This window comes from Nyctereutes procyonoides, unplaced genomic scaffold (assembly GCF_905146905.1).
Source record: "Nyctereutes procyonoides isolate TBG_1078 unplaced genomic scaffold, NYPRO_anot_genome, whole genome shotgun sequence".
Classification (NCBI taxonomy): Eukaryota; Metazoa; Chordata; class Mammalia; order Carnivora; family Canidae; genus Nyctereutes; species Nyctereutes procyonoides.
In genome coordinates this window covers 53,642,513-53,667,409 of record NW_026575047.1, presented here as the reverse complement: position 1 = coordinate 53,667,409, position 24,897 = coordinate 53,642,513, and the positions used below count along the sequence as shown (strand labels likewise).

General features: G+C 49.7%; 1 protein-coding gene across 4 annotated transcripts in view; it reads right to left on the bottom strand.

The window, feature by feature from the left end:
* ENTREP2 (endosomal transmembrane epsin interactor 2) overlaps positions 1 to 24,897 on the bottom strand; it is a 447,475-nt gene that overhangs the window by 4,761 nt on the left and 417,817 nt on the right. For all 4 annotated transcript variants that reach the window (XM_055326667.1, XM_055326669.1, XM_055326668.1 and 1 more), the window contains 5 exons: positions 17,110 to 17,270; positions 16,356 to 16,491; positions 8,188 to 8,263; positions 1,835 to 2,041; positions 88 to 162 (listed from right to left, as the gene is read on the bottom strand). In XM_055326667.1, coding sequence (XP_055182642.1) covers positions 88 to 162; positions 1,835 to 2,041; positions 8,188 to 8,263; positions 16,356 to 16,491; positions 17,110 to 17,270 — 655 coding nt within the window. The remainder of the gene's footprint in view (positions 1 to 87; positions 163 to 1,834; positions 2,042 to 8,187; positions 8,264 to 16,355; positions 16,492 to 17,109; positions 17,271 to 24,897) is intronic.

Here is a 24,897-nt window from a genome sequence, read left to right as displayed (position 1 = left end):
CAAGGACCACCAGACACTGCCCCCACCCCTGCCCACCTTCCCCCATTCACTGCAGGTGTCAAAGTGGTTTAGAAAAGGATGTCTCACCAGTCCCCAGAGCAGCCCTGGATGGTCCTGCTTCGAGGTCCCGACTGCAGGAGGGGGTGTGTGAAGAGGCCTTGCCTTCATCAGAGAGAGTATTCAGTTAACATGTGGAAGGGAGAAAGGAGTTCCTGAGGACACTATAATCCCCCTCCCATGGCTGAGAAGTACCCTCTAGATGCCAGACCAGCAGAGGGGGGCCTCCCATACTGCCGCCAACCCGTGTGCAGATCCAACGGGAGCAGGCCCACTGCTGGCTCCCACAAGGCAGGGGCCGCCCCGGGCCTGTTACATCCTCAGCCCAGCAAAGGGCCAGGGCCGCAAGCAAAGCCAGCACCCTCCATCGGAATGCCCATCTGCACCTGAGGGTCCCCAGAGATCCCGGGGACGCACATGCTTTTGCCAGTCCGAACACTAACTACCTTGTTTGGCTGAGAAGAGGGTTGGTGTGGGGACGCAGAGAAGGCCCTGTGACAACCTGTCATCCAGCCACCTCTTCTCCTCATCCCCACCCCCAAAATGTCATGATTGGCCGAGCCCCAATTTTCCTGAATGGGGGACAGGCCCAAGGGAGCCATGAGAGGCCACAGAGCAGACACCCCAGGTACGTGGGATCCTACAGGTAACAGCCCTCACAGGAGCAGAGAGGGGCTGAGTCTGGAATCCCCCAGCACGGGGTGGGGGAGGGGCCTCAGGAGAAGCCTCTGATGGAGTCCCGTGTGGTGAGCCGGCACCTGAACCTGGGCAGAGACAGAGGAGCGCAGGCCCAGGAGCCTGGAGGGGCAAATCTGGCATTTCTACCTGGAGGGCCCTTGAGGGCAATGACCTGGGCAGGTTCCTGGTTCCTTGCAGGGACACAATTCTCCTGGGACACGGGTCTTGTCTATTTGGGGTTCAGCTGGACTGGACCACTGAGGCCAGGCACCCAGTGGGCCTCTTTGGGCCTCATTCGGTTCCAGGGTAGGAAGTCCAAACTCCGACGGCCCTGCAGCTGTATAATTCCCACCCGTCCTTACCGGTGTAGACACTGCCATCCTCCCCACTCAAAACTAGCACCGTGGGAGGAAGTGGTGGTTTAGTTCCAGGGCACACAGGCCCCCTGCAGCAGTTCCAGCTGCAGCCCAGGGAGGGCACCGCCCCCTCAGAGTCACAAGGCGCGACTCTGACCCGGGCTCCAGGCCACACAGGGAGTGCTGCCAATGGTGCCTGTGTAGTGCCACTGGAGACACACCTGTGTATGCCTGTGGTGGCTCCAGCCAGAGGACACCCCACCAACCCAGCACTGCCATTGAGGCACAGCCCTGCCTTATGTGGCCCTGGGTCCCACCAGACCACTAACCAGGCACTGGCACGGCCCACAGGTGTGGAGCCCAGGCTAGTCCCGGGGAAGAGCCATCAAGGTCGGTCGATGGATACAGCCTTTGGTCACCTGCCTGACCTGAGTCCCCACCTGAGCCCCAGAGCTAGTGCAGAACCAGCAGGATAAAGTCAGAGGCTAGCTGACCCCAGATGAGCTCTCATCACCTTCCATCTCTCCTCCCCTTCCTCCCCAGCTAGAAAGTAGGAAGCCTGGTGGGTGTACAGCAGGGGCCCCTACCTGGCCACCACTCCCTAGGGCCCTCGGGCATTAAGGCTACATTCCCTGCACAGAGGTCCCAAGGCCTGGCCTTGACTCTCAGCTCACCAAGGCCTGCAGTGTCCAGGGCAGAGCAGGGCACACACCAGGGATACAGGGGCACTGGACCAGTCATACCTGCCACACTGGATGAGCATGAAGTGGGGTCGCTGGTGGAGCGGGCCACATGCCCAGGACCTGGCACCACCCGCATGCCCTGGTCAGAGCCCTCTGGGGGCTCAAGGCTGGGTGGCAGGGGCTGCGAGGCACCCATGGGGTCTTCAGGGCTTAGGCCGGGTGCAGTGGCACCCTCGGATGCCAGGAGGCTCGAGCTATCCACAGGCTCTGCAAGGCAAGGGACAGTGTTAGTTAGCAAGGACGCTGGGCTACCACAGAGCCACCCAACAGGCACGGGGCCTGTCCACACTCCTGTTGGAGCTGAGAGTGAAAATCTCTGCCTCCTGGAGCCCTCCCAGGGGGCCTGAGCAGACTGCCCTTCAACACCAAATCTAGACAATCCTGTAATCCTGAGGGCATGGAAACGCTGAGCAGGTTCACAAATGCTTGATGGCAGGAAGGTTTTAGTGGACACCAGATGACCTCCCAAAAATCATCCCAGGAGGGGTATAGGTGCAGGGCACTTACACTCTTCACATTCCACAAGGGACTGGAAGTCAGAAACCAGCCCCAACTCCCATCCAGGGCATGCCCAGGGCATCTGAAGTACAGGAAGGAGGCGGCACAGGAGGCTCCGTGGACACAGCCCATGCATAGCAAGGCGGGCCCGGGGGGCAGGCGGGCATCCCAGCCAGGCCCTCCCAGGCCCGAGAAGCTGCCTGCCGCACACGGAGGAACGGCCCAGGGCCTGGACTGCGAGCCCGGGCCAGGCCGGTAGCATCAGCACCGCTGGGGCACGTGTCACATTCAGGTCCCCACATCAGAAACTCGGGGGTGGGCCCAGCCACTGGGGTTCGAACAAGCCCCCAGGTGATTCCGATGCCACCCCACCTCAAGTGTACACCCCCTGCCCTCTCTCCCTGTGATGCTGGCCAGCTCGGGCTCCTGTCCCTCACCACTCCAAGGCTGGCACCCCGGGGGCGGGGGACTGGATCAGAATCTGTCTTAACAAGATCCCAGGGGCCTGTGTGCACATTATTAAGGTTTAAGAAGCACTGCTCCCTCTGCTCTCATCCCTCTACCAGACAACGTCAGAGCGGCTTCCATGAGGCTCCTCACCCATCGGGGCAGACATCTGAGGTCAGCGGCTCTCTGTGGGGAGCTTTGTAAGAATCACAGCCGCGTGAGCAACTCCTTCCATCCTTTTGCATGGGTCCTGTGGGAGGTCTGTTTCCAGTGCCCTCTACCTGCGAGCTTGCCCATGCCAAGGGGTTGGTGACCTCACGGCCCAGGCCAACACGCAGGACACACAGCTGAGGGGCCTCAGGGGAAGAGGGTCACGAGGCCATGGAACGGAGGAGGCCATTTCTAGAGTACTCTTGCTTCACCAGCCCTCCCCTGTCTACCCCTGCCTTCCACCATCTTCCTCTGCCCTCCCCTGTCTACCCCTGCTCCCTTACTAGATGCTTTGAGACAATTAGCAGAAACAGAAAGATGAACCAAACCTCAGAAATCATAGCAAAAAAAAAATTTTTTAAGATGATTAATCTTTTTATTTCTTCTCTTCTCTTTTCTTTTCTTTTTTTTTAGAAAGAGGGGAGGCAGGGGGCAGAGGGAGACAATCTTAGGCAGGCTCCACACTCAGTGCAGAGCCCGATGTGGGGATTAATCTCTCTACCCTGAGATCATGACCTGAGCCAAAACCAAGAGTCGAACATTCAACTGACTGGCCACTCAGATGCCCCAATCCTTTTCTTTTTTAAGGTACTAGAAGAATACTCATAGAAAATATAAGAGAATAAATCTACGAACTTGGAGTGAAGAAAGACTTTGTAAAAATGATAGACACCAGAAAGGAAAAGCTTGACAAATCTGACAATAAGAAAAATTGTAAAAAAAAATTATAAAAGTTGTATGGTAAATGACATCATTGATAGGGAGGAAGCAGGGGTGCCTGGGTGGCTCAGTTGGTTAAGCCTTTGCTTAGGTCACGATCTCAGGGTCCTGGGATTGAGTCCCACGTCAGGCTCCCTGCTCAGTGGGGAATCTTCTTCTCCCTTTGCCCCCTCCTCGTGCTCTCTCTCTCTTACAAATAAATGAAATCTTTAAAAAAGAAATAGAAGGGAGAGCACAAACTGGGAAAGCACCCCTGCAATGACTAGGAATGGTGAGAAAATGTCTCTATTTAATAAATATTTTTCTTATAAATCCACCCCCCCCAACAAAACACTGCAAAAAAGTAGGTGGAAAACTGACCTACAAATAGGTAATAAACATGTAAAAAGGTGCTCAATCTTGCGTGCATATCACGTTCAGCTGCAGGGGTGACAGACATTATCAGGAATGATGATATCTCGGGGTGTCATGAACATTGTTGGTGGATGCATACATTAGCAATAAAACTTTTCCAGAGTGCAATATGGCCGACACATCAAAACCTAAAATACCCACTTCCTTGGACTCAGCAATCTCACTCATAGTGATTTATTCTAAGGGAATGACTGGGCAGGCACTCAAAGGTGAATGTATTGATGTAGAAAAGAAACACTTCTCTCTATGGTTAGAAAACTTCAAACCAGTAAGTGTAATTATTAACTGTATCAAAATTACACAGCAGCATATTAAAATTATTCTGAATAATATTCATTCCTGCTGATGTCTTTTGATCTTCATTTTTCTTTTTTTTACAGCTTTAACATATTGTATAATTGATATACAAAAAACCTGCCCATTTTTAATATGTACAATTTGATGAGATTGCACATAAGCATCTACCCTTGATCCCAATTTTCTTAATGTCAGCAATAATCCAATGGCTGAGTTCCTCCAGAAAATAGAGTCACAGAGAGAGAAATGTGACTTGGCTCTGAATAGCTGTAATTAATGGAAACTTAGGGAATGAGGATAACCTGATAGGGGAAGCTCATCGGCCAAGATTCTCTCACCTGCTTGTATTGTGAGTTCATTTACACAGGAGCAATAACCCTAGTGGACTTCCAGTTTTTCACCTAACAGATTACAAGCATTTTTTCTGAATTAATGTATAATGACATATTTAGCATATGTAACATAGTTTCCTTGACTCTTACCAATAGACTTCATCGCCCCTGGAAGCTTTTACTCCTAAGAAAAATGCACGTTATCTTCATGCCTACGGTTCTCTTTATTCTTTCTTTTCTTTTTTTCTTTTTTCTTTTTTATTTTTTTTTTAATTTTTATTTATTTATGATAGTCACAGAGAGAGAGAGAGGCAGAGACACAGGCAGAGTGAGAAGCAGGCTCCATGCACCGGAAGCCCGACGTGGGATTCGATCCCGGGTCTCCAGGATCGCGCCCTGAGCCAAAGGCAGGCCCCAAACCGCTGCGCCACCCAGGGATCCCCTTTTTTTCTTTTTTTTTTATGTTACTCTCCTAGGGCAGTTCCAGAAGTGTGATCACCACATCTAATGGCATAAACATTTTTATGGCTCTTTATCAAGATGCTTTGCCAAAGGGGTGGGTTGATTTACAAGCTGTCAGTCAGGGCTGGGTGTAGCAGCTTTCCTGGGCCCTTGCCAGCATCCATGTCCTCATCACTATTTTATTTCAATAAATGAGAAACAATACCACCAGCATCTACCCCATTCTGAGCAACCCCTCACCCCCACCAAAAAAAAAAAAATTCTAGAGCTAATCCATGAGTCTGGCAAGGTTGCAGGATACCAGCTGAACACACAAGAACGAATCCCATATGTACCATGGTCAGTCACAGGTACTAACAACAAGCATGCAGAAACCAACAGTAAAAACACAATACCACTTACAGTGGCTTCAAAGAAAATGAAACTCCCAACTATACACACAACAAAACATGGTCAGGATCTGTATTCTGAAAATGTGAATGAAAGAAATCAAAGAGGCTCCAAATCAGCGGAGAGATAGACGTGATGTGTGCCTGTACTAGAAGGCTCAGACTTGCAAATGTGCTGCAGGTTTAATGCTGTTCCTGCTACATTCCCAGCTAGAGTGTTTTGTGGACACAGGCAAGTGGATTCTAAACTGGATATGGAAACACATGGCCCTGGAGGATCTAGAACCATCTTGGTGAAGAAGAGCAAAGTAGAGGTGTGGCTGTGCTTGATACAAAGGCTTCCCACCGGGCGACAGCCATCCTAGCAGAAAGACTGACACACAGATTAATGGAAGAGAATACCGAGCCCAGAAATAGGCCCATGCCGTTATGCCCAGCTGACTTTTAACAAAGGCACCAAAGCTACAAATGAGCTGGAAGAGTTGGATATGCACAGGCCAAAACAGTGACATGGACCTCAACCTCAGCCTGTACAGCAAGGACCTGTGGGAGGCATCTTTGCTAAAGTGAAACCTGCTTGGCCTGCTGTCCCATGAGTGTGTCTGTCAGTACCCTTCCATACATTCCTGCCCACTTCGAGGCTGGCCCCTCTGCCAGGAGTTGGTGTCCGAAGCAGCCCCAAGTTTCTTGGACAAGCTCGGTTAACCGCCCAAATGCTGGGCAGTGAGGAAGGCCCTGCCCAGATGCATTCCTGACTCCTCTGTCCACCTCTGTCTGCCCAGGGCTCCGGGAGCCACCAGGCTGCTTGGCTTTGCCAACCATGCTTTCCTCCAGAACTTATATTTTCAGAAGGGATGTGGCTGGAATGGGGAAAGGGGCCCTGTCAGTCCAAAGTCTAGAAAGAACTGGGCTGATTAGAAATGACAAATACCCACCATTTGCTTCGACATGGATGGAACTGGAGGGTATTATGCTGAGTGAAGTAAGTCAATCCGAGAAGGACATACATTATATGGTCTCATTCATTTGGGGAATATAAAAAATAGTGAAAGGGAATAAAGGGGAAGGGAGAAAAAATGAGTGGGAAACATCAGAAAGGGAGACAGAACATGAGAGACTCCTAACTCTGGGAAAAGAACTAGGGGTGGGGGAAGGGGAGGAGGGCGGGGGGGGGTGACTGGGTGACGGGCACTGAGGGGGGGCACTTGATGGGATGAGCACTGGGTGTTATTCTATATGTTGGCAAATTGAACACCAATAAAAAATAAAAAAATAAAAAATAAAAGAACTGGGCTGGTGTGGTCACCTGTGCTAGGAGACTGAGGCCCACGGTGCCCTGAAGGCGGTCACAATAGCTCTGGGCAGGCCACAGGGCACCACCTCTCAGAAATGGCTTTTGAGGGTTGCTAGGAGCCACCGAGTGAAAGACAAGGTCACTTCCAAATCCTACAATTGCAGAGACAGGTCTCCTACAACCCAGCGGCATCCTTCTAGAAGGATGCTCCGTTCTCATTTCTTAGATGTTAACTCAGAATTGGGGTCGAGGGCAGACAGCCCTGGACTATAGCGGTGGTGCTTTCAGGGACTCTTAGTTATCTCATGTGTTAGCTGACTTCCATTTCTGAGTAACCCACCCACCAGAGCCCACCTGAGGACCCAGCCCCTGCCCACTTGTTCCCTCTGCTACTAGGGGTTCGTCTGCCTTCCTGACACCTCAGACTATCTCTCCACCTCTGGCTTTGTACTGCAGCTCCCACCTTATGTCTGATGCGAGACCTTGCACAACTTCCCGCCAAGACACAACTTCCAGCATCCTTACCCCAGCCTCTCTCGCCAAAGCGAGAGGACACAGGGGCCCAGGCATGCTCCCTCCCATGGGAGGAGCTCAGTGGACATGAGCCTGGTATATTGTTTTAGCTCAAGAAAGGGTCCATCCCATAGAGAGGAAGACAAACCAAGAGAGACTCCTAACTCTGGGACACAAAGTTTTGCAGAAGGGGAAGTGGATGGGGGGATAGGGTAACTGGGTGATAGGCACTAAGGAGGGCACATGGTGAGATGAACCCTGGGAGTTATACTATATGTTGGCAAATTGAATTTAAATAAAATATTTTAAAAATATAATAATAAAAAAAAAACCTCTTATTCCCTAGTGGGTCATAGTTTGGGTTACCACCTGAATCTGTGCTCCCCAACTGTAATTCTAAGACCTCAAATAAATGCTTTTGTTAAAAAAAAAAAAAAGAAAAAGAAAAGGTCCATCCCAGATCGAGTCAAGTGTCTCTTCAAACTCGCACCCCTCAAATGAAGGAGAAAGGGTTCTGGGGAAGAGGGGGCAAGTTTTCCCAAGAAAGCATGAGGCCTCAGGTGCACTGACTTACTACCGCATGCAGCTAAGGGAGGTACAGTGGAGAACTTCTATGGTATTTAACAGCAAAGGCTGGAGCAAATTCCATTCTCTTGAAGAGCAAGCCATGGAGGGAGTACAGGAGCAGGGAGGAAGAAAGAAGGAAAAAGAAGGAAAGAGGACATGCTTTGAAAAATAGAAACGTCTTATTCCAAATGCTGAAAGGGCTACGATTACCTTGTGTGCTGCAGCCAGCCATGGCATCTGGGTCCCCAGGGCTGGACTCGGTCGCCTGTTGATCTACACTCAGAAGCTGCAGCAAGAAACAAGGCATCAGGTAGGTCATCTGCAGTTTGGAGGGGACTTCACGACAGCCTCCAGAAATCAAGGCTGACTTGAGAGTGCATCTTCTAGGAAGATCTAAATGATATGTACGTACATTTCTGCTCTTCTCCCCAAAATTTATGGGGTCAGACAATGAGGATGCCAAAGCCAAAGAACCACTGCCAGGGCCAAAGCCCATCTCTCTGCCCTTCTGAAAGCAGAGTGCTGAGCATTCCCTGGGAGCTCAGCAGGGCCAGGCACCAGCCACCCTGACCCCACTCACCTTCTACTTCCAGGGCCACTGTTTGGGACAAAGGGCATAAAGGACTCTCCAGAGTCACTCTAAGAGGCAGGATAGCCCCTGGCCTCACTTGTAACCCTCTCCTCTCAGCCGCTCTCCTCTCCGCCTCCATACCAGGAAGAAAAAAGCCACAGGGGACAGCCATGAGGTCTGTAATGCTTTGGGCCAGCACAGCTTGGACGCAGGTTGGACATTTAACAAACAATCTTAGTTTCGGTGAGCTCCCAGACTACGCCCGGAGTTGGCATTTGCTCCTCCTAACCTTTTGTTTTCAGCAGATGGAATCAAGGGGTTGCTTCCAAGGTTGCCCTCCCTGCCTGAGCTTGGGCTTCGAGTCCAGGTCCACTTGGGCCACATGCTGTGTTGAATGTAGGCCCCATGGCTCAGGACACACTGTCCTGCTCTGAGGGAGTGGGTGGCTATGCAGCTTGCATTGTGTTTGAGTCATCGTGCTCTTGCAGATTTCTTCTTGAATGGATCATTCTGCCCAGAGAGGCCTTCTCTGCAGGGCAGGGATGGGGCACCTCTGCTCTCCTGCCCTGTCTTTGCCTGCCCATCCTCTGCTTGCATCCTCAGTTCCCACCCTGGGTGACCACATCTGCTCCATTACTACTGCTAGGGGGACAGTGGCCCCAAATAGACCATGTGCTTCAATGTTATGAACACCGTACACGTGTGTTCCTGTGCTACCTCAAAAAACGATTTCTGGATGCTTGTGTTATTTCAGTATTGCTCTGGGGACCTACTTGCAAATAATGAGCTCTGGGGGAGGCCTGGGAAGGTGAGATGGGCCCCTGCAGCTTGGTCCAATTCCAGCTCATGTAATTACATTCCTGCCTCCCTTGTCGCCCACCACTTCAATCAGATAGTGAACGGTTTTTCTCTCTTTCAACCAGGCTGGAGCTGTGGCAGGTGCTGGGCTGCAGCCCCCTCACCAACACCAAGAAGGGGAAGCGTGCCTGGGCAGGGACCTGCAGCCAGGTTTGGCCGGCAAGAACTGCACCTGTGGTGAAGACCCATAGCCACCTAACTGTTCCCTTTGATCCCACTTATGTGTGATATTGCACACACCATGTTCCCTCCTCAGCACGCCCGTCCTGCTGGTGGGGGTGGGGGAAATCGGGGGAGGGGGAATCATGCAGCTACCAATGCACACCTGCTTTTTCACAGAAGTCGCTATATGCCTACAAATGATGTTGGACATCTCTGTTGAGAATATTCTAAATCACACAAAAAAAGAACAATGCCCTCAAGGTTCATTTCCTTCCATGCTCCGTCCTGACTCTTAAATTTTTATTTATTTTTATTTTTTTTATTTTGCAGGGATGGGTTGTCAGTTGGACACTCAAGGTCCAAAGAAGCGCTGCTGGTAATAAAGAAATATAAATAAAACAAGAAAAATAAAAGGCCCAGCGGGACAAGGTCGGGAGGAAATTGGATTCATTTCATATTTTGCAGAAGAGGCACTGGCTTCCCTCTGGCTCCTGGTCAAATCTGGTTTTGAGAGGAGATGGCTCCTGGCAGCATATCTATCATGTCTTGTAAGCGGGGTGTCAAGGGTTTAATTTGAATTTGGCCCTCCTCGATGGCCAAGGCCACCTTGCCACACAAAAGCCACAGAGGTAATAGCTGTGCAGTTCACACGGCGTTTTCCATTAAATATAAAGGCAGCAGAGAAGGGGGAGAAGAAATATATTTATAGCACAGAATTTTAGTTGAAATTTGAATTTAGCAACAAAGGCTTACAACATAGCTCTTGCAGGAGAGGGCCGCTGAGAGGTGAGGCTGTGCATGTGGCTTCACATGAACACTCAGAGAGGCTGCATTTACTTATTCCCAGACACACTATGTTGACCAGTTGTTGGAATTAAAAAAGTCAGTTTGGGGGACGCCTGGGTGGCTCAGTTGGTTAAGCATAAGACTCTTGATTTCATCTCAGGTCATGATCTTGGGGTCATGAGATTGAGCTCTGCTTTGGGCTCCATGCTAGGTGTGAAGCCTGCTGATGATTCTCTCTCTCTTCCTCTCTCTCTCTGCCTCTCCCCCCCCCCCAGCTCATCTCTTTCTCTCTCCCTCTCATAAATAAAAAATTAAAAAGTCAGTTGGAATTTTGGCAAATAAGCTAAGTCTCCTCACCTCCCTTTCTTTTAGGGAGCTCTATAGCTAAGACACTCGCATGCAAATTCTGCCTACTACTATTTCTGGAGTAAATTTCCCACTCCTGGGTTTGGTCAACCAGGTAGTGTCAGATTTAAAAAGCTGTTCTTTGGGGGCAACTGTCTGCAATCACAGAAAATGTGAATTAAGATTTTAGGCTAGTTTCTCAAGGTAATCTTCAGAGCAGCTTCACTTTGCAGATGTTTAAGTGTAAAAATAATTGCATTCAAAACTATAAATTCTAAATTTTAGGACCTGTGGTTGGCTGTACCTTGGTCACCTCCAGTGCCTTTCTCACAATTTCTAGTCCACATCTCGGGTTTCCCTCCTGCCTGCCAGACGGCCACCAAATTAAAATTCCTAAAGCACCACTGGATCACATCAACTCCAAATGCCAACGTCTTTAAAGGCACTGCTAGGGTCTGACATCCATAAAATCTGTACCCAAATCATTTCAGTGAACATCCTTCATTACCTTACATTCCCCAACCAGGCTCCATGTTGACCCATCACCGTGTCTTTGCCAAGGCTGTACCGTGATGACCTTGCCTGTTATTCACACACCCAATCCCGCTCCACCTGTCAAGGCTGGTTCTTCCCCTGAAGCCGGGAGAAGTTTCTTAGAGTTTGTCCCGTCATCATGCCAAACTGTTAGTTCCATGAGGAGGGGATCCTGTTCAGCTCATGGTTCTGTATCCCACAGATCATGGCACAGTCTTTCGTGATCCCTGGAATGCAAGTCCCATCATCCATGTAGGAATATCAAACTGGCAAAATCTCAGGAACTTTCCTGCTATAGAAAGGAAGGCACTTCGTTTCATCTTGTCCTGCAGTTGTAGTCTTAAGCCATGGGAAAGAAAAGAATATTGCAAACGAAGTCAGAATGCAACATGCATGTGGCCAATCCAGCAGAGTGAATGGGTCAAAAGCAATGTGCTGAGCCAAGGGGTGCTTTTCCTTCCTGCATAAAAAAATCCCTCCCAGATGCATGGCCTCCTGCCCCTGTACAAGGGCTGCATAATGCACATTCTGCTTTTCTGTCTTCCTCTCTTTATCCAGACCTGTACTGAGAGGCGATTTCCATGACATTTGTCCATAAGGGGAAGTAATTAACCCCCCAGGGCCCCCTGGGAGAGAGGATGGTGCTGTAAAGGGGGGAAGCTCCTTGCTGTCCTCAGATGGGAGGGCTGCCCCAGAGGAGGGGGCAGCTGGCCAGCGCAGCCTTCCCTCTGTGCACGGGAATGAGTTTCATTGACTTCCAGACTTCCAGAGGTGTCTGTGGAATTGAAAAGTGCTGCCAGACCACGGGGTCCAAGAGAATGGGCCTCCCCTGGAGGGGAGGATGGCAGTGGCCCCTGAATCACCAGATCCTCCCCCCTCCCCAGGAGGGCCAGCCCAGAGAAGGGCCATGCAGACACACATTGCTTCCGCAGATGGTGATACACAAGGCGCTTGTAAGCTGGCGGTTTCTGAGTCAACGCACTAGGAGACAGGCCTTCCTCCTCCCTGATGATTTTATCATTAAAATGATGTGAAAGAAATCTCCATTTAAAGAGTTCTCAATACATAAAGACTTCTAACTCTGGGAAATGAACTAGGGGTGGTGGAAGGGGAGGAGGGCGGGGGGTGGGGGTGAATGGGTGACGGGCACGGAGGGGGACACTTGACGGGATGAGCACTGGGTGTTATTCTGTATGTTGGTAAATTGAACACCAATAAAAATTAATTTATAAAAAAAAAAAAAAAAATAAAGAGTTCTCAATAGTTCTGGAGAACGGTGTCATATGAGACCCAGTATTATCCGCCCACATACGGACGGTCCCCAACGTACGATGGCTCTCGACTTAGGATTTTTCAATTTTACGATGGTGCAAATGCAGTTAATACATTCATTACAAAGAAACTGTAGTTTGAATTTTGACTGTTAATTTTTTCCCCCAGGCTAGCAATCTGGGGCAAGATCCTTTCCTGTGATGCTGGGCAGAGGCGGGGGCCCCAGCTCCCTTTCAGCCACTCAGTCACCAGGGTAAACAACCACAGAACTCACAACTATTTTGTACCATAACCATCCTGTTCCTCACTTCCAGGACAGTGTTCAAGAAATTACATGAGACAGCCAACACTTTATTATAAAATAGGCTTTGTATGAGATGGTTGTGCTCAACTGTAGGCTAAAGTAAGTGTTCTGAGCACATGTCAGGAGGGCTGGGATAAGCTATGATGCTCCGTAGGTTAGGGGTATTAAGGATATCTTCAAATTATGTGGGTTTCTCAGGTTATAACCCCATCATAAGTCAAGGAAGAATTGTATTCTATGCTCCAGAGAAAAAAGAGTAAACCAGCGATAAAACACTCATCAATATCCTTCTGGTGTGAAAGTGTGGGGTGGTGCATCAAACGTCACACCCAAATCCAGAGGCCACTTTCCAGGACCTGGGGTCCTTGACAGGATGGAGAAGGACGTTCCACAATCTCATCATTAGGACTGCTGTTGGGGGGTTCTCGCCATCAAGATCCAGAAGCAAAGGGCTCTGAGAAGTCCTGCTGCTCTCCATAGAGTAGTGGGCACATAATCACTCATCCTTCCATGGCATTCTCTCTGCTGGAAATGGGAGTAACAACTCACAAAAGGGAGGATGGAGAGGCAGGCCCAGGTTGGCCCCAGCATGGATCTGGAATTCTGATGGCCTCTAGCAGCAGGTGGAAGGGTGAGAGCAGAGCTCCTTCTTCTTCCCAAGGCAGCCGTGGAGAAGCACACCTCTGTGGGCTTGCTAGGGGTCTCCAACCCTGTCTACTGCCCTGCCTGGTGCCCCTGCTGGTTACAGGGCAGAGCTGACCATCTGATGCTTGGTCAGCCTTCCCCTCCTACCTTTGATAGGCTTCCCTCCCTGACCCTGGCTCAGCTGGTCCCATTCTCTGGGCCCTTCCACATCTCCTTGGTAAGCCCTCATGCCCTAAGGCCAATGTCCTTCTAACTATCTCCTAACTTCTCTCCTCCTTGCCAAAGGTCTCACAAGAATTCCCAAAGTGTCTCCCCAGAAGAGCAACATAGCAGCAGAGCTGGGACTTGGTAGGAAGGCAAATTCTTTACAGGATTCTCCTTCCCAATCCTGACTCAGAAACTCTGGGGGTGGGCTCAGCCACCTGCATTTGATTGACAAACCTGGGAGGCCCTCTGGAGTCCAAAAACTACCAGCCCACACCCTTGCTACACCTCGTGGCCCACCCCCTCCTCTAGCCAGTGCCAGCACCTGCTCCACTGCCCCACTGCAGCTGCTCCTGCTGAAGCTGAAGGAATGCTGCTTTCACCGGCATTCTCTGGATCGTGAGCCAGAGGGAGCTGGGTCAGCCCTCCACAGCCTCTGGGCACCACCTGACCCGTCTCTTCCTTCCTGAAGCGCTGAGTCTGTGAGTCCAGGCCCTCGAGGACCCCCTCTGTGCTCTACTGACTCTGCAGCCTGTCCTGTTCCTCGAGCACTCAAAGTATTGTCATTCTGTAGTGGTCTCCCACCCCTTCCTGGTTCCCCGGAATTCAGTGACTGCCTCTGTGGCCAACCCGGAGCTCTCCAAGGCCACAAGCTAGAGATCCGATTACCCGGTGGACACCTGCTTGGGAGGTCCTGATGACCCCTGAATCCAACGAGCTGCCTTGAGCAGGTCACCCTCTACCCACGTCACATTCATGTCAGACATCCTGAGCAGCTTTCTGTTTTGAGGACACGCATGCTGTGCTGCCCCTCCTTCTGAGCCTTGCCACCTGCCACAACCTGCTCAGCCTGAGCCCTCAGCTCACAGAGGCTCCCTGGACCCCCCAACTATGAATTGGATGCCCCTGCCCAGTGCCCTCCAGCAGGACAGAGGGCTCCCTCAGAGTCCTTATGATTCTCTTTACAGGACACAGTTTTCATTGGTAATACTGATTTGAATTACTTTTATCATTAAGAGGAAAATAAATCACTTCAGAATGGCAGAACTCTTCACTCAGCTTTTTACGAAATTCAAGAGAAATCCAATTATTGTGCGTTTGAAAACGAGATTTTGCAGGCATGCCTCTCGCTAATAAATCCCGCCAACCCCCGGACTGGCAGCTCCCATGCATCTGTTTCTACTGTGGGCAGAAAAAAGGTCAAGAGTCCCTGGCCGAGTCCCACTCTGCTGTCTGCAGCCTAATGAGCTGGTCCAGGATGCTCCAGGGCAAGAGCAGGAGAGAAGGCCCTTGACTGTGTGCAAGGGTGAGCAGTCCCACCCAGGTGACCCTCAAGGACAATCCTTCTTGCAACAAATGTGTGGCCAACATCCCACTGGGCCTAGAGGTAGGCACATCTTGCCTTCTCTTCCAGTCCCACAACCGTCCAGCCTGCAGAATGTCATCTCCCTTGGGGATGCGATCATCTACAGAGGCTTGCGGACGCTAAGTCTGATCAGCCATCATGCAGAAGTTTCTCCACCCACAGATGTCCCTGTGGGCCAGGAGCTCCTGAGTGGGTGGCTCGGGAAAGGATGGGCACGTCTCCTGGCCTTCTCACTCACCACATGGGCCCAGGATGTCAGAGGACATTAGAAGGTCTACGCCAAGTCTGAGGCCTGCACCTCTTCCTGGCAGGTGGCTCAGGGTGCTGCTGAGAAGTCCCAAGGTATGTGGGTGCAGACGGGCTCCGGAGAGTGCTGTGATGCCCTTCAGTTGCTCCTGGTCCTGGTCTTGCCTACTCTCTCCTCTGTCCCGTGCTCAGATCTCAGAACTCGCTGCAGCCTCTGCTTTGGCAGGATTTCTCAGTTCCCTAAATGTGCCCCTTCTCTGTTTATCTGCTGTGCTCCTCACATGCGCCCCCAACCTTGTGGCCTTCCCACAGCCAGTCCTGTACTCGGGTGCTGTGTGAACTTTTCAGTGTTGCCATCTCTCTGCCCTGGCTAGTGGCCTTCGATATGCCAGAGTGACAACTGTGATGATAACAGTCACGATGACAGTAGTACCATAAAACGGGCAACTGACTTTTGCTAAAACCTGCTCTGTGTCAAGTGCTGTGCTGGATCCACTGCTATGTGCTTGGTAATATTATGATCCCCATTTTACAGACGAGGAAACTGAGATCTGCCAACACATCCCCAGCACATGCCCACAGTGGGTCAGGAACCCCAAGGTGGTGGGAGGGCTTGGCTCCCCTCGCTCAGAGAAGGCCTATTACACCCACCTGGTGGCTCTGGCACCAGGCCTACAGCTGCCAGGCATCAGGCAGGACTAGGGATCCTGGACTAGTGTCTCACCTCCCCCGTGGACAATGACAGAGGCACGGAGCTGAAATAGGCCGGGGTGCCTTGGGTATGTGGTTCACGGCCTGAGCTCTATCCCCAGGGTCTCTGCTCCCAGGTTTGAACCTGCACCAGCTCCTTCTGCACTGTGTCCCCAGATATACCACCAGCCGGTGTGAGGCTCAGACGCATCTGAAAGGAGCTGCAGGGGAACAGCACAAATATTGGGTTGGCATCCTTAGGCCTGGGGTGGGATTTCTGCAGTTTCTACTCTCTGAGCCTGCTGCCTCCTGTCCAAAAAACCACAGAGAGAAATACAAACGCAAGGAGTGGGCCTTATTATAGGGCAGTGGCTTGTCTGGGGCTGAGGTCTCACCTGGCTGGCGGTGGTCGGGCCCACCACGGCCTCGTAGGGCGGGGGGAGCTCGGCAGGATAGAGCAGGCCGGGGCTGTTGATGGCAACATCATACAAAGTGCTGAATGGAGAGGGAGCAAAGTCCAAGTGGAGGCCCCTGAAAAGGCAGAACCATGACACTGTCGCTCCCGGGAGAAGGAGCCTGAACTGCTGACATTTCTCTTAAAAGCGATCAGACCATCACTCGTCAGGGTTTCCCCTGGTCATATACTCATTGTGTTTTTGAAATAAAAGGCTCATTCTCTAGGCAGTTTTACCTTTTGGCTTTTTCGTTTTGTTTTGTTTCTTCTTTTTTCCTGGAGAGATATTGACATTTTCAATAAACTCTCTGGCCCTGTCCATTAAAATTAAAATAATCATAGAGCCGATTAAATGTTTAATTAAATTTTATAGGTCATGTTAATGACCATAACTCAATGGCACTTTTGCATTTCAAGAGAACATAACAGAGCCGCTCTTGTCGGGCTAGTTTTACTTTTTGTGTTTTTTTCTCACTGCAGTGAGAGCCAGAGAAATGCTCTCTAAGCCAGCGCTCTCTCGCCGGGCACCGTTCATGCTCTACTCTCTAATCAAACACGCCTTTCAGATGTCCCCTCTCCTCAGCTCAACTGCCCCAGTGCAAACAAGCACGGCTATCGCCAATTCCACATCCTGGACTGCTTCTACCTTCCTTGCATCCCCGAGGGTCGCTGCCACCATCAGCGGCAAGACCCACCTGTGGGCCTCAGCGGTGGGCGTGCAGGTGTACTCTGGCGGGTAATAGGGCGGAGGTGGGAGCGGGGGGATGAACTCATCGAAATCCAGGGTCTGGTGGAGCACGGTGCCATGGGGGGTCACGCAGGCCGGGCTGGCGGAATGCGCCCTTTGCGGAAGGAACTAGAAAACAGAAAGATCCAGAGTTATTCGGGATATCTTGTGTGGCTTGTGTCTAATTAAGCTGATTACACATAAGCTTTAATGGTCTGTTCAGAACTTATGTAATTTAAACCATCGGGCTATGACGGCGAAACACACGCTTCAAAATGATGGCTCCATGAGGAATGCCTCGCCCCCAAACTCCTTCGTTAGGCTTTGTTTCTTGCACTGCTACACAGAATGCCTCCGTTCTCAGGAGAAATACAGTCTGGGGAGTCTTTAATTCTATTCCCACCCTGAAATCTTTCTCTTCAGATTATACTACTCAAAGCCCGTGGGTCAAAAGGGTGCCTGATATCCATAAATTCAGATAGCCCTTCCCAAAGTGCATTCGTGAGAAACCACCAGACCCTCCAGATGTTCATCTCCAACCCCCTGTCAAATTCCTACAGTGAAAGAAATTTGGGAAATGCTACAGATCATTCTCCCCTCTTGGAGCCCTATAACACATGTTAGTGTGTTAAAAGCCCTGAGAAGTTCTGTATTAAAAAAAAAAAATATCTGTTTAACCCATTCACAGAACATTCTCAAATATTTCATTATGGGTCCCTTTGGACACATAGGACGAATGAATACATCTTGATCCTAGGATTCATAAACTTGGTAGAATACTTTTCCCTTAGGAAAAGAAACCATGAGCTCCAGAACATTCTGGGTGCAACCTTAAAGCCAAGATGCTGCTTGAGCAAACAGGTAAAATCGCTTAAACAAAAAGAACCCCACCTCTGCCTAGTTTTCCATTTCTGCCCACGGGAAGCACTGGCCAATAACTTCCCATCCTCTGGTCACTGCTCCCCAGAGGTTACCTGTGGCATGGAGATGTCTGAGCCATTCCTCTATTTCCAATTAATACCTCACTGTGGGTGCCTGCCGGTGCAGGAAGACTCTGTGCTACTCGAACACTGGGACCTCCCACCGCATGGAGGGTGAGGGATGGGTGAGACAATCAACTATACATGGCCGAGCAAGGACAATTCCGCTAGTAAACAAGCTCTCCAAGCACTGTGCAGGGATCTGGAGTCAACAAAGCGTTAATGAAGATGACTCTTGAATGGTTCTGAAAATTGGTAGGATTTCAAGAGGTGGGCTTACAAGAAGGTACGCCAGGCTCAAGAAAAACAGGTGAGCTGATGAAACATGTGTTTAAGAAAAGCAAATTTATATAAGACTCTAGAAGTTAATTCTTAATTCTGGAGGCACTGGGGAGCCAGGGAGGGTGCTAGAGTCGGGGAGTAGCACTATTAAAGCTGCATGGTAGGGAGTGCCTTCTGGCAGCAGTGGGTAGGGTGGTCTGGACTTGATAAGAGTCTGGGTTGGTAGGACATTTTTGCACAAGCATGGGTGAGGTCACGATCCTGAATGTGATCAAATGCCATGAATTTATCATGCTCTGGATTAACGGAGAAAGAATAGTGACCGTGTCTACACACATAACACATCGGACTGAAATTGTCTCTTCTGGGCTTTCTTAGCACACAGAGCACGTTCCTTGCCTTTTCAGCAGGCCTGAGCCATGGCTTTGTTTAATTATGTGAAACAGAGGTGAGTCAGTGGCTATGAGCTGAATGTGTGTCTATCGTACTCTGCCTGGGAAAGCTGTCGGCCCTGATGCTTATTGCCCAAAGCAGATCAGTTAGGACAAGGCCAAATGTCCTTGAGATCTAATAGGGACATATTTTGAATTAGTCTCTATCAGAAATTAGAAAAATCAATAGCACACTCAAGCATGAAATGCAAAAGCCAGAATGCTTTCCTATTACATATACAATCCCACCAGGAATGGGAATAACAAGCATTTTCAAGGAGAGAGGTGTGGCGCTCCAGATGATCCTATTAGCAGGTTTAAATTTGTAGATGCTGCCACACACCAGAGGTTTTTTAAGGGCTAAATGACAGGTTTAACCACTTCTGCTCTAAACTCCAGATCACCTTTCCGGTGGTGTGTTGGCTCCATCTTTGGGGAAGCAACTCAAGACACAGCTTGCTGCAAACTGTCCTATTCACCTAGGTTCCTCAGCCTTCCCAGGCGGAAGCCTGCAAGTGACACTTGACATACACCCCCCCCCCCCGCCATCAATATCTCTCTAATGAGGTGGGGTCTGTCTCTAAGCCCAAGGTCACTGCTCGGAATGGCTCTGAGATGCCAGGGCTGGAAGTCTGCAAACCACGTGGCCCAGACTCCCGGGTTAGTTGGTTCCCTGTTGGGCTCTGCCACCTGGGGACATTAGAGGGAGCCTGGAAGAAGAGAGCTCCTGTTCTCCACTCCTACCCTGTGTTCCACCCTAAGGGGTGGAAGCTGCCTCGATGGATGCTCATCCTGTGTATGTTCCCTCTTCCTGGATGTTCCCCACCTTCCTTTCACCTGGCAACCTCCTAGTCATCCTTCAGGAGCTGGCAGGCATGCCCCCGGCCAGCCCACCCACCACACACTTCATGCTCTCACATCTGCAAAGGAGTGGCCAGGCGCAATAAGCCTGCATTGGGCTGTGGTGGGTGGAAAAGTGGCTCTGAATCGTCACTTCTTTCCCAGGTGGGTCACCTGCAACTGCCCTGGTTGTCCCCGTGGAGTGGAGTGGTGCTGGTACCTGGCTGAGGTGCCCACACACCTGATGCAAGCATCATGCTGCCCAGCGCTTGTCATCCACAATCGAGAAGCGTTTTAGCCCCTCCTCATCTGTCTACTCTGCAGAGGGAACCCCAACATGGGCATGCGCTGTCCCTCCAGGTGCACTGGAACCAGGGTGGAGGGCTGGGGTACCACCTGGCCTAGGGCATCTTCCCAAGGCCCATCGATAGAGACCCTAAAATTTGGTTCCATAAGAACAGTCTGCTGGGGGTTCGAGGAGGTGAGTGGGCTTGGGTGACCCTGGCTGACCACTGAGGGCCCATGAGACTGTGATCACGTTTCTGGTCCCTTTGAGTCTCAATCCTCCTCCCTGACCCCACCTGGCCTGACAGGTCACACTGGGAAACACCACTTCCCAGTCAGAGACCCAGATGGCAGACTTGTGTGGCTTAAACAAAGGACCAGATCACTGGTATGAGCTCTGCAGCCCTAATGCCTCCATCTCCTGCCACAGGGGCTGGTGGGGGAGTAAGGGATGGAGGACAGGACAAGGGGCTAGAATTTCCAGGAACTCTTTTGGGTTCTGGGCTGCTTTTTCTCCTCTGGGCAGGCCTGCCAGCCTCCTTTTACATCCCTCCCCAGGCTCCCGACCAGCCCCTCACACCCTCCGGCTTCCCTACCACGCTCTAGCTACTGAATGATTGCCCACATCTTTGAGATTTCCCATAAGGACTAAGAAATACAGGGCAATAGCCCTCTTCCTCTACCCTTCCCGAGACTTGGCAGAAATACTCTAATATTACTACAGGAGAAGTTTTCTTAATCGACTTTTCATCGCCAACTGACCGGATGAGCTGGGTTTCCCCTCCCGGTACAGACCCTGCAGTCCTGCCTGCCCGAGGCACACTGCTGCTCTCTGGTCCTGCCAGGACGCCAGGCATGCCAGGTGCCTTCCCTGTCTACCCGGGGCACAGGGGTGCATTCCCGAACAGCTAAAGGCCAGTTTAATTACTGCTGTAATTCATCATGACATGAATGCAGGCGAGAGAACTTGCTTGTTCTATGAGAACCCAGTCGAATGCTTTGGAAAGACTTGACAAAGGAGAGCTACTGAGCAGAAAGTGCTGCCAAGCTGGGTCCTGGCCAGGCAGCTATAAGGGAGTGGACAAGAGTCATAAAACATCCAGGGGAGACCTGCATTCTGCTCATTTTGCAGGTCTCTCGCTCCAATTTAAAGGAACTGAATCTGGAAATCACAGATGGTGCAACTTTTATGAAGTTTATACAAGAAATACAACTTGAAACACCAAGACATAGACCCACAATTGAACAGAAGATCTTGGCCCCAAATCAAAACCCTGCTGGACAGAGGCTCATCTGCATATTTAAAGTCAAAATGTTTGCAGCATATTCCTTTCACTGTTAGGACTGTCTGCTGTAACTAGCCTTTAAGATATAGGGGGCGCCTGGGTGGATTGGTCAGTTAAGCATCTAACTCTTGATTTCGGCTCAGGGTGGTGAGATCCAGCCGTGAGTCAAGTTCCACATTCAGTGTGGGTCTGCTTGAGAGTCTTTCTCTCCTCTTCTCCCTCTGCCACCCCCCCTAAAAATAAATAAATAAAATCTAAAAAAAAAAAAGATTAATCTGACACTTAGTTCTAGTCTGATAGATAAGTAGCACCTACTACACAGAGATGTTTCTGTTAAACCCAGACCTCAAGGAAGATCACTGTGGGTCCAAGGAGGGCCAGTCTCTGTGGGGCACTAGGGTGAGCTGGAGAGGTGAAAATGCTTGTAAATCTGAGTGATTCTGGGAATTCCAGAGGGTGGTGTTACAACCACCCTTGACCCTTTGCTAGTTCCATGGGCAAAGACCACAGCAAGCATGTCTGGGAAAGGCGTGGCACTCTGCACTTTCTGGAGGCGTTCTGCTTTCCAGGGCATATGACTAGTGTTGAGAACATAAATGACAATAATAAAAGATGAAGTTCACTAGCAAGTGCCTAATGGAGGCACATGTAATAGCATATGATGTCCCTTAAAGTCGCTGGCAATAAAGTTCATGAGGAGGAAAGAGCTACATGAAAAAATGGGAAAAATGAAATTACGCTCAAGGAATAAAACTAAAAATGTGAGATTAGAGACACAGAGGTAAAAGCTTTCTCCACGAAACTATCAATAAACTGAATTTTATAATCAGTTGCCTTTTGCCACTATTTCCAAAACATATTAGAGTACTTCAGCCTTACAAATTCTGATGCTAGACATCAAACTTTGCATCTCATGTATACATGCATTCATGATATAAGTTCCAAAAATGGTTAATTATCCCAAGATGTGAATCCCCAGAAGTAAGGAGGAATTATGGGTTCCCCTGGAGCCAGGCTAAGGCCCTCACTGTGAGTCAGTCTGCTGTCTGGAGTGCCTCGTAGCCTTTGGTGCCTAAACGACAATCATGAGAATTATCTTGCTTCCCATTTCTGTTTTTGGAGCAGAGCTGGAACTTAATGGTACTTGTGAAACAACATGTATGCAGACACCTATATTTTTAAAAAGTTGTATCCCAACCCCTACTAATTGTCTCATTCACATCCAAATTGACAGCAATATATCTAGGGACCCTTTTTCACTGAATCTTTCCAAAGCACTTTTTTTTTTTTTTTTGGTTAAGCAATGATCTTTTTTGCACTCACATTTCATTGGCTTATGTAGCACTACAGTATGTACTCACAAGCCAAATACTACTGGCCTAGACTGGTTTGGGGACAGCTACAATTGTCCCTTGGAAAACTTGTGACCCAATTGCTGGGAGCAGAGCTGGCATGTGGGTGAACCCCAGAAGCTGCCAGTGGGTGACTGTGCCATGAGGAGTGGGCAGGGCACATTATGGGTGGGATAGAGAACTGTGGCCACTGAGCCAGTGGGTTTAGCATAAGTAGACCAAGAGAGCTAGGCCTGTATGTGCAAGGAGCTTCTGGTAGCACCATCTGCACAGGCCTAAACAAAACCAAAATCAAAACCAAGAAACGACTCAAGCACCCACACATAGAGAAGTGGCCAATTGATTGACATTACATCCATGGTACAGATCAATGTTGACATGAAGACATTTCTGTGTATAATGACATAGAGGATGTCTGTGATAGTTTCAGGTTATAAAGTCAAGTTTCAGAGTGATATGAATGGTGTGATTCCATGTAGTTAAAAGGAAGACAACAAGTGGCAGCTGGGAGGCTCAGTCATTTGGGCATCTGCCTTTGGCTCAGATCATGATCCCAGGGTCCTGGGATAGAGCCTTGTGTTGGCTCCTAACTCAGCAGGGAGGCTGCTTCTTCCTTTCTCCTTGCTTGTGCTCATGCTGTCTCTCCCAAATAAATTAATATTTAAAAACAAAAAAAGGAAGACATAAGGGAAGAATGGAGGGAAGGAGGGACAAGGAAGATAGACTATTTGTTTACGTTAATATAAACCTAAGAAATCAAGAAAGAAATGGAAGGATTCGCTGTAAACTTTCCTCAGGAGTATGAGGTGGGAGAAGGTAGGTTATTAACTTTGTCTTTATATATCTATTTTTCTTGTTTCAGTGATCATATATTACTTCTTTAATTAATCAGTCTAATGAAGTGAAGTCAGAAAATTAAAGTCAAGTCAAATTAAAGCTGGAAAAAGAGGAGAAGACTTTTCTAAAAAATTAAAAAGAACTTGTGAGGCATGCTCATGAATAACTCAATTCCAGGTTCCATCGCTCGGGTCGAACCATAAGCCCCTGGGCCTCCTCTCTTTTCCTTTTTCCCAGATGCGGCCTGTGTGGCCAGCCTTGCCCAGCCTCTGACCCATGTGGTAAAAGCCAACCTCCTCCACGTGGCCAGCAGGGTTTTTCAAAGCACATGCACATGTACTATCTGATTCCTCCCTCAGCGGCCCCATGAGGACAGAAAAGTATGAACAGTCTTACATAGAGCAGAGAAAACTGGGATAAATAGGCAGTGACATGCCCCAAGGTCACTCACTGGTCCCACAAGGCACCATGGTCATGTGCCACTAGTTCCCTTTTGACTCCCCGGAGATGCTGCAGGTCAGCGGCACAGCCAGGGACTCAGAAGGAGAGCAGAGCCTTGTCTGGTCCTGTAACCCCTGGTAGCAAAGGGAAAAGGACTCACCAGCAGGGATTTAACAAATTTCTACTTCCATGCTAGGGGCTAGAAGCAAACTTATTCCTGAATACCCAGCAAGAGAAAAACCAGAGGCCCTCATGGTGGCTGTGTTCATTATGACAAGACCTCACTTCCCTATGGTGTTTTATAGTTGACAGGAGATCAAGGACCATGGCACTCATGGTCATGGCTGCAGGAGATTCCCAATAACAAACCAATACCCCCCTCCCCGCATTTAAGAGTCAAATAGGTTACACTTCTTGAATGTTCACCAGGTATGCCATTAGGTCCTCTTTGGAGGTGAGGAAACCAAGGCTCCGGTAGGTTTGGTGACACGTCTAGAGTCACTTGCTTCATATGCAGAAGAGGTGGAACTCTGACCCAGACGTGGCTGATTCCAGGCCCACTCAGGTGCCACATGGTGGAATGACAGCATGACCCTGCATCGATGTTATTGGTGTATATGCCGTCACAGCCACCGTACACCTGATTTGGATTTAGTTGGTAATTTTCACTCTAATGCTTCAAACCAGGGAAGGCAAAATTTTACACTGATAGCCCTTTGGTTCTGTTAGTTTGGTCAAATTGGTGTGGTATTTACAAATCAATAGTAAAATGTGCGGAGGTGAATAGAACCCCACGGTACTTAACCTTTCCTTTATACAACACACCAGAGAAAATCACCAACATGAGGCCTCGGTGAGCGAGGCCAAAAGTTCATCACAGCTGAATAACTGTTTAATTAGATCCCTTTCAGAAAACTGCCACCTCTCAGAAAGGTCAGCCCGGCTGTGACAGCTGTGTCACAAAGAGGCGGACGTTGCATATGATTAGAACCAATGAATTTTTAACATCTTGGTAATGATGC